General features: G+C 39.7%; 1 protein-coding gene across 2 annotated transcripts in view; it reads right to left on the reverse strand.

The window, feature by feature from the left end:
• The window catches only part of LOC139653180 (E3 ubiquitin-protein ligase NEDD4-like), a 47,616-nt gene extending 40,770 nt beyond the window's left edge, over positions 1 to 6,846 (reverse strand). For both annotated transcript variants that reach the window (XM_071530151.1, XM_071530150.1), the window contains exons 1-2: positions 6,548 to 6,846; positions 4,177 to 4,250 (exon numbers count right to left, since the gene is read on the reverse strand). In XM_071530151.1, the coding sequence (XP_071386252.1) occupies positions 4,177 to 4,250; positions 6,548 to 6,592 (119 nt within the window). In that variant the 5' untranslated portion in view covers positions 6,593 to 6,846. The remainder of the gene's footprint in view (positions 1 to 4,176; positions 4,251 to 6,547) is intronic.
• Between the last annotated feature and the right edge of the window lie 3,103 nt (positions 6,847 to 9,949).

Here is a 9,949-nt window from a genome sequence, read left to right on the forward strand (position 1 = left end):
AGACCACCTCCGAAGGTCTGGCAGATCCAATCACATCCCCATCGCAATATGTGCTCTGTGTGTTTACACCTTTTTTCCCTTATCCAGATAAGATATGCAGATACAGATCACATTTTAATATCAGGTGTAAATAGGGTCAAAGTTTCCCATTAAGTGAACTTATGCTACCCCAATTATGGACTACTTAATGTCACAGCCTTTATCTACTCCTCTAGTTAGGCTCCTGAAACAACTTCTCCTATCAAGACCAGAGACAAAACTGATTGTCTGTTAAAATTGTATTTTCTTGCCCCTGCATCCTTTTCCTTACATCCGCTACAAATTGTGTGGAGTTGGAGGGGCTTCTCTTACATTCCTTCTAAGAAAGCAGCTGAGAGGGAGCAAAGAAAGCAGACACAAGGAATGGGGAAAAAAGAGAACTGAGTTTCCTGTGCAGTTGGAACCCCACAAAACTGCTCCTTGATTGCTAATTAACATCTCCAGGATCCCCACAGCCTCTAATTGTGTGTTGACGTGGTTCTGTGATGTGTTGTGACTAAACAAAAACAATGGGCCTATTTCAGCTACACTGAGACTCCTTCTTGTCTCCTTCCCTCTCTCAATAATAATCCTGCTGAGGGAGACAGACAGGCTACTTCAGGTCAAGCCTGGGAGATGAAAGCGAGCGTTCGTCACTGCATTCAAATAACTGTCAATGGATTCAAATGATAGTTTGGGCCACCGGTTGTTTGACAGGGCTCTAAAGTGCAACCCTTTTTTTAAAGAAATGCAAGTTCATATTTGACTTGGTCACATTTGTGCGAGTGGGGAGAAATGATTAATTTAAACAACTGTGTACAATCATTTTAACCTGTTCTTTATTTTATGTGTACTTATTTATTTGTAGTCCATGTAGCCTATAGGCTAATCACTTTTGCTCATCTTGGCTTCCTCCATCCTGACTGACATACCATTAACACTGCATTTAAAAAAAGTCTAATTCTTCACAGTAACGGACAGTCACATGAATTTAAGTTCGTTTAACAACAAACGCATCGTCAGTGAAAAGATTAAGCGTTCTATAGCGGAGTACTTTGAGAGAGGAGAGAGAAAAGGAGACAGAGCCACCAAGTGGTGCTGATGATGCTGAGGAGGAGCAGGAACAACAGGAGGAGATAGCTGCAGGCGCTGTCACCAGGATGACAGCAGAAAAGATTTATATTTACATTTAAAAAATGCTAGGACCAAATCGCATGCTGGTGCCACCAACTGAATAAGTTGGTAACACCAATGCCACCAGTGGAAAAGCTCTGTTTGATTGCACAAGAGTTCTCCAAGTTTCTATCTATCAACACCTCAGGGGGACACCAACAAAAGACAAAACCTCAGGGTCCCTTCAAAACGTCCAAAATAACAGAGCAGGACACTACAGAAGAAAGTAGAGTTGCAGAATAGAACAGTAACAGGAATGGGTCTGTCTGGAGCAAACACAAGAAAAGAACAAGCCTGCAGTGTTTGAGCATCTTATGAGGTGACAGACTGCCAAGTCAGCGCTCTCTCTCCGATGGTAGCTCGCCACACATTGAGACCTCATTCAGTGTTTCTTCATTACATTACAGCTTTCTCCTGAGCAGAGCCGAGCCAGCCTGCCAGTAGGGCGTCAGGATGCTAACACAGGCACTCTGGCATGTGAGTAGCACTCACACAGTGCTGAACATGTCAGGCTCTCAATCTCAGCTTTCTCACAGCTCAGATACAACACAGTACCACAGACAATGGTAATGCATCATGGGGATTGTAGTTCCAGACATGTATTAAAATTTGGGTGAGGGTTACACTAGTCTTAAGATGGTTTCAGCCAGATACCCACTACATTTAAATCACACTTCAATGAAAAAGAAACCCCTTTTCCATAACTCTACCCAGGAAAAAACCTCTGATTCTCTGTCTGATTGCATGTCAGCTATGTTCCAAATGGGCGTTGTCCCATCTAGACTATTCTTTGACCTTATCATGCACACAGTGTACTGTACCAACAGAGGTTTGAGGATGCTGGTAAGGATGCAATTAAAGAATGATGTTGGTAATGTGCAATCTCCAGTGAGGCAGCCTGTTCTGAGTATTTCCTGGTTAGGCCATTCCGGGAAGAAAACCCCTGCAGTGAAATCTGAAGACATTTAAGGAGGATCCAAAATAATCAATTTCTGTTATGATTAGGGCTGCAACTAACATCTAATTTGTTATCAATGAATCTATCCATTACTTAATATATAAATGGCTAAACGACAATCTCAATCTCAGTGAATAATTTACAATAGCAATTGAACATAACTGAACATTTCAAAATTCATGGACATAAATTTTCATGTGGAGTAAGTCAAGTACAACAAAACTATAGTTCAGCACAGTATAAAACAGAACCCAAATATGATACTGCATTACAAGTATGGCTAGCTATATTTGCATTACATTCAAATGTATAGATCTAGTCAGATATTTCAGCACACCTTTGTGGGCCAAAAAGATGACTATGAAGGCGGACTGAAAACTCAACACAGCCTTCTAAGAATTTGTACTCGAGGGAGAACCTGCTTTATCACTTTTTCAACAATGTATCTGAAAATAACATCACTGCAGACACTGACTAATGGTTGCAGCCCTCATTCTAATCTTCACTTCTGATGAGCTTGTTTTAAATTCTTTAGAGTAATACTCCCTACCTGTACCTCTACACCTCACTTGATTTATAAGATAGTGTTGAGCTTAAGCATGAAGTTAGGCCTTGGACTGTCAAAATGATGCATTTAGCCTGGACTAAGAAGGTAGTATTTTGCCATTTGTCACATGACCAGAGCAATAACTGATTAAGTGGTGATTGGTGGTCACTCAATGGCATATTATTCATGACTGACAGTGTTATTCTAGCAAGGCGGGTACAAAAAGGTAGGTAATTAAGATTCATCATGGGACATGAGTCACATTGCTTAGTCATGCAAAAAAAAACAAAAAAACGAAATGCAATCTTTAAATGAAACGCCACAGAGGGGCATTATGCAACATCACATAAATGTTCTGATAACAGTGGGTTACACTTCATCACAGAATCACCACTGGGGAAACAAGGGCAGCTTCACAGAATAGCCCTTTGATCAACGTAATGTTTGAAAGACCCTCTAAAGTTGAAGTTCAATATTTGCCGTATCTTAATAAATAGCAGCTATGTTTAATTATTAGTTGAACTCTTTTATCTGTAAAGACAAAAATGGGAAAGTAAGTGGGTTATGAGTGGGATAGTGAAGGCAACTAGGTAATCATTGATTAGCCTAAGTCTTGGAGTTCAAGGTCTTTGTTTATTCATAAAAAGAGTGACTTTGGAATGTAGTGAAAGTGCAAAACACTGTATTGGCCAAAGTTGAAAGGACAGACTGAAGGAGACCCTGTAAGTCAAGGCAGAAAGCTATAGGTAGGCCAAGGCTAACCGTTTCTCTGCTTGGTCCTACATTGGGCATTTCTCACTTAAACGTCCCTGACAGATCATTCTCGTTAACCAAGTATTTTGAATTGAAAAGAAACAACCAGCACTCCAAGTGTATAGACTAATATGTCTTCATTTATTCTGAAAACACGGTAGTAGCAACAGATGAATGCATTTCAGCTGTGATGCTGATGATGGCTGATGGCTGAAATGCATTTCAGCTCCGATGCTGATGATGGCCGATGGCAACATTCGGCTGTTGCTACTACATGTTTTAAGAATAAATGAAGACATATTAGTCCATACACTTGTAGTGCTGGTCATTTCTTTTCAATTCTGTTCTGTTCTGTATCCGTTAGACCTTGTACTCAGTCTAAGATATATTCTTTGATATTTGAACTTTTTTGAGTTGTGCATGCTATTTCCTGGTCTCTAACCAAAGTATTTTGCCTAGCTAGATATTGTACGTTTCAAAAACTGTATGGCTGGAGCCCAGCAAAAATGTCATATTTAAAGAGCCAACACCAACCAAAGTATTACCTAGCCCAAGGCCTAGCTTGGCTAAACAAAGTGCAATGTCAACCCTGACCTTAGCTGCGTCCACAACCAGTGAACTGAACAGGCCTACAAAGCATTCTCACAATGATGAAGTGAGCAACAGTGTAATGACAGAGATGCTTCTGATAAAAAGATCATGTTCTGGTGTGTCACAAAATGCTCACCTGGCTCCAATGATGTCTTTCTTCGCCAGGTCGATTCCAGCAATGACCTTAACCCGCAGCACCCTCGTTTCATGCTGGAGAAGAAAGAGATGATGGATCGAGATATTTGATCAAACTCATGGAAAAATGATCTCATAACCAAGCCACTTCAAACATCTGAAACTGTTGGCAGCACTGACCTGCATTTTATAAGTTAATAACCCTGACCTAAATAGGATTGAGTGGTATTTCAAAGGCTTTCAGGACTAGCTTATTGCTGAGGGTTGCTGAGTGATCACAATATTCATGACTTAACAGAGGAGATAAGACAAAACTCTATTAAACTACTGCAGAAAAATATATATATAAAAAAAATATATATAAAATATAAAAAATATATACGCAATGCAGGATTGGCTCATTAGTCTCTCTAGGAATGTTTCCTTACGTCTTATGACCCTAATGTTACTCTGTGTGCATGCACACATTTTCTTCCAACAGCACCTCCTGCAGAGGAAACCTACTGCATGTTGTAGTCAACCTCGACCTACCTCACACCATGCTCCGTTTACTGGTTCACACCCACTTTTCCCTACTACACTGCAACTTGAAATGCGCGTTAAAAGAAAATCGATGACGTGCTGCTTCCCAGTAGGTAGGCTAAGTAATGTTTATGCCATATACATAATGGCTGACAACAAATTCTGTCACAGCTTTAATTATGATAAGTGCTGGAGAATGGGGGAGGGAGGGGGAGCCCAGGCCTACCCAGCTGTTACCTAAGGCCACGGCCTTGTTCAGAGGGGTGTAACATTACTGAATGTTTACATCGCTCTCACAGGAAGCTTATTGTCTTATGGAATGTGGGCCTATATTGTCTTAGAAACTTGAGTCAAGCTCCGGTTTTATGTCTGTAACACAGTGAATGTTAGCCAAAAACTAGCCAACCCTTCCCAAAGTCCCTTGTGTTGCAGCGTGTGGAATGCTGTTATAATCATGCCTTTTAGCTCTCCCTCCCATAATGACAGACTGACAGACAGGGTTCACAGTGGGAGTCAAGGAGGAACTTAGTCAAGATACCAAAACAGATACAACTGCCTTGGTACCTGGCTATCTCAGTTTCATTACTCTTACCCTGTGACATAAGGTATACCACTGACTGTTATGATCCTAATACTAAAAAAACATAAAGTGTTTCAGTCAATATACAAAATTTTAGAATTAACCAATGCAATATCACCAAGACATAGATCCACTATATCAACTTAAAGATAACTGTGTATTTGACTAAAATAGCAACCTGACCAAGGCTACACTAGCCTATATTTTGAGAGTCAACATAATACACCTAATACCTAATCCTTTGCACAGTATAATGAGTTGACTGAGGCTAATCTTATATGCATCCTAGTGAAAAAGTGACTCTTTTGTCTACTGCTGTAAACAGACAGCTCAACAGTAAGAGACACGCCCCCTACTCTCCTGTAAGAAATCAGAAAGAACATCTAAGAGTATTATTTTTATTCATCCATCTGGATCATCCCAAAAAAATCTGTAGTCTTATTATTCCTTACTGCACCAGTAATGTCTACTAGGCAGTTTGCTGATGTGACTAGAGGAGACACCCTGCAGTCACAATGATGATAAAGGCCAGATGATCAATTAGCAAATCATTCTATTTTTTAATTAGTAATCTCCTCATGTCTAATTCGTGATTCATAATCTGTAAAACAACATTTTTATGCTAACACTGATTTATAGGCTGCTTAACGTTAATTCCTCGATGGGTGTCAAAGGTAAGAGAGTTCACCGCATAGGAGTGGATATAACGAGCTCCTTTGGCAATGGCAGATGAACATGCCATGGCTCAACTCTTCAAACTCGTTTTGTGGTCAACTAGCCATCACCAGCTCTGAACACTGACAACAGATGGTGTTAAAATCTGAACAGACAGAGTGGCTAACTGGTAATGCAGCCATGCATTTTCTACACAGATTGCACAATATAATCTAACCTGCGCATCTAGGCTCCAAAACAGCACTTTGAGGCGCTGGTCAAGCTACAGTTCGTTAATATATAATTTTTATTTAAAATTTTAAGATTGTTCGATCGTACTCTACTGTCGTGTAATTTCTAGACTGTAAAGCCATAGTGTGCGGTAATCATGAAATAAATGAAATAAAGGTCTGTAAACTAATGCCATGGACATGTAGACAGGGAGCAGGAAATTGACAGCTGACTTTCTATGGAATGTAGGACTTGTTAGCTTGATTATCCAGCTAATGTTAACGTTAGCTATATGTGGCTGATTGGCTGTATTGAACCCCCTGTTACAGAAACCTATCAGTCTTTGCTAGCTACATAACAAAGCTCCATTGAAATTACAGCTTACCTCATCTTCTGAAAGTCCATATATTGGTTCGAAATTCGTAGCCATATAGCCTACGGTCCACACTCTACACACACAAAAAACAAGCCGCCTGGCAAAGCTAGCTAGCTAGCCTTGAACAATAAAGTCCCCTTTTCTCTCTGCCGTGCGGTGGTGGTGAGTCCAGAGTAAGAGCAAATCCTGGGCACGGCACGGTGGTTTCGTTTGCAGCAAAATAACGTAATCCTCGCCAGCGTGGTCTGACGAGTCTACAACTTGGCAATTAAAACTATGCCTAAAATGTTTCGAGGCAGCTCGCTTTTGTCAACTCCGAGCTTATCCCCAGAAACGGTGTGACAGTTGACTTCCTCTAACCGGCTGAGCCAATCGCATGACAGTATATCTGATTGATGATAACTGTGACCAACCAAGTGGATCGTGGATTCCTCCAAGCCCCACACCGGCCAATAAAACAGGCAGAGGGCGTGGAGCTGGAGTATGTGTGTTTTTTTTTCTTCTTCAGGGTGTGCGGGGCCTGTCTCACGAAGCAAGTTCAACACAGGCAGGGTATCTTTGCGATAACTGGATACACAAAACCTAACAATGTCAATCCTAGCTAATAAATCTCACTAACGGCGGTTATCAGCTCGCTCTGTCAACCCAGGATTTTCCAATCCTGCTATGAGCGCGTTCACATGAAAGGGGCGGGGTTTGTACCAAATAGCCAATCACATGCAACACGGACTCATCCAGAGTGCAGCCCATTTAATGATAAAATATCAGATTAAACTATTGATCACCGTGGAAATTAGGTCGTTGCAGTAGCAAAAGTAATATGACTCGAAGGGAATATAATACACAACACAACTAGACTATTAAAATAAGCAATAACACAGTAGAAAATAATAAAATAATCAAACAATAAAAGCAATGGATTATAAATAATTGTGGGGTTATGTAAACATATGCTGCCGGCAAAACAGTATTAGGCCTAGAGTGTAAAAGTGGAAAGTATGGGAAACAATTTGGATTACTAGATTTCTATTCTTATCTCATTAACAAACTATTATAATAAATAAATATGAGCAATAAAAACACTGTAGCAGTGAAAAGTAACACTGTTTCTGCTGCCAAGGCTGAAGGTAAATTGCGGATAGTGTGACTGTGTAAGTAAACAGGCTTATCACTGCCCCTTCATTAACATACTTCTCACTGATACAATATTGTGTGTGTAATCACATTGAGGCTTTGAAAAGATGTAATATTCAAAAAGTCTGCCTCATGGGCTGTGGTGTTGGGAATATAGGCGCATTTTATTGCACCAATCACTCTCGTGAGTCCTATGAAGGAATTTTATCGCACTTAATATGCAACAGTAACTTTAATTAATTATTAATTGACTAGTCAAGGAATGTACCATACCTGCTATTTGATAAAAACCCTCTTTTATAGCCAGAGTGGCCTGGGAACACTCTAAATATGTATTATATCTATTATTATTATTATTATAATTATCATTATTATTATCATTATTATTACTATTGTTGTATCTGATATAATAAATCATCAGGGAAAGCGAAAGTGTTCTGTTGGTATCTAAACACTGCCAAGAGCCCTTGTGTTAATTCAGTAGTATCTCCCTGTGCAGTTCTGTTTATTGCTTGTATCATTCATTTGAATGCAATTGTATTGGTCAATGTTTTTGTTCATATCGGGTTTGGTAAATTGAATTTTTCCAGGGAAGGTTAGGCCTATTAAAAAAAAACCCTCCAGGGATCCTGTAGGTGTGGTGATGTCATTTTCCCAGTCAGCTGATTGGTGAGGAGGCGGGCCTCGTTTGGCCTGAGCTGAACCTGATAGGGAGCAGGTTAGTTACCATGGTGATCACCCGCTGTAAAGTGAGACACCTTCATGACACAGAAAACTCATCAGGGTTGAGGCCAAAGTTAGCTCTCTAACCCACTCGCCTGGTGAGACAGGCCCTGAGGCCAAACCGTCTCTCTGCCACTCTGGTGACCAACCAGTTTGCTTTGCTTGTCCTGTAGCGCCGCCCATAGACTACTATACTATAGAAAACGAGCAAACCTACCGGAGTGAAATGTGCTGCACAGCTTTCCTTGGAGTTACACCAAAATGTAGGCTACCTTACAAAGATTTAAAATGAACAAAACTAGAAATAGATATTTTATAGATTTCCCCACAGCAGATTAATAAAGTGATATAACCTAAAGAAATTAAGAAATTAGTATACAATAAATAAATAACAATATAATAATATAATATAAATAAATAAATATAATAACATAAATAAACATACAGATGAGTTAGTTTCAAGGTCACGGTTCTTTCTTTCTTTCTTTCTTTCTTTCTGTCAATCGGTGTCAGACAAGAACTATAATAGCCCTATAAATCCCCCTCAGGTAGCCTAATATGACGTCAACAGCAATGGTAGTTCTTCAAACTGTACTGTAATTGTACCTTCACCCATACAGAGACCGAGTTTTGCTTGGTTAACACAAATGGATTCACCTAATCAGTTTCCAAGGAGCACCGCTAGATGTCACTACACAGTCATAACTGATTCAATATGACATTTCAGTTGCCCAGCCGCTGCAGTGCATGCTACACATTGATGAGACACATTCACAAAGAAAATGTAATGCAGACACAACTTGATACGCTGATGTGTAAACGGTAGGCCTGCTGGTTAACTGAGGAGGAAGCCTGGCTGGGAACAGATCAGATCCACTTCACCCCTGGATGAATCTGTTTTAGAGACAACTGAATGAACAATAATGAACGCTGACATGGGCCTACATACATGCACAAAAAACAAAAACACAAACATGCAAAACACATCCAACATAGGCTACAGATACGCATGCACAATAAAATGTGTTTATCATTAATGCTAAGATAAATGATGAAAAATGCATTGTAATAATAGGCCTAATGCACAATAATAGTTCATCAATAGAGCATCAACCACAAATTATTAAATGTGTTTCTGAATTGCACAGTAGCTTCACTCATTCACCATGGATATGTCATATAATGGGACTTTTAAATCAATCTGAGGAGCAGATGGCCACATTATATAACATTATTGCTTCTAAGTAGAGCTGAAAGGGGGAGGGGCAGAGATTTCCCAAGCCACCCTTGACACAAAGCCATCCTTTCAACTAAATGCTTGTTTGCTGCGCTGAATTTTCTCTTCAACTCCTTAATCCCACATGCAAAAACTATAGATTAATGAGATTAAATGAGTGACATACTGTACATTGATGTTTTCAAACAATCAGATCTCAAAATATTCTCTAAAATGAAGGAATTTCCGTTCCAAATAATGTGTTGCAGTGTTAGGTTGCATGAAAACATGATCAAAATGTTGTTCTGGCAAAATAAATTATGAGAGATTGGTTTTGC

This window comes from Centroberyx affinis, unplaced genomic scaffold (genome assembly GCF_046629955.1).
Source record: "Centroberyx affinis isolate AG114_WGS23_722 - 3 ecotype Tasmania unplaced genomic scaffold, CSIRO-AGI_Caff_v1 ptg001885l_1, whole genome shotgun sequence".
NCBI lineage: Eukaryota > Metazoa > Chordata > Actinopteri > Beryciformes > Berycidae > Centroberyx > Centroberyx affinis.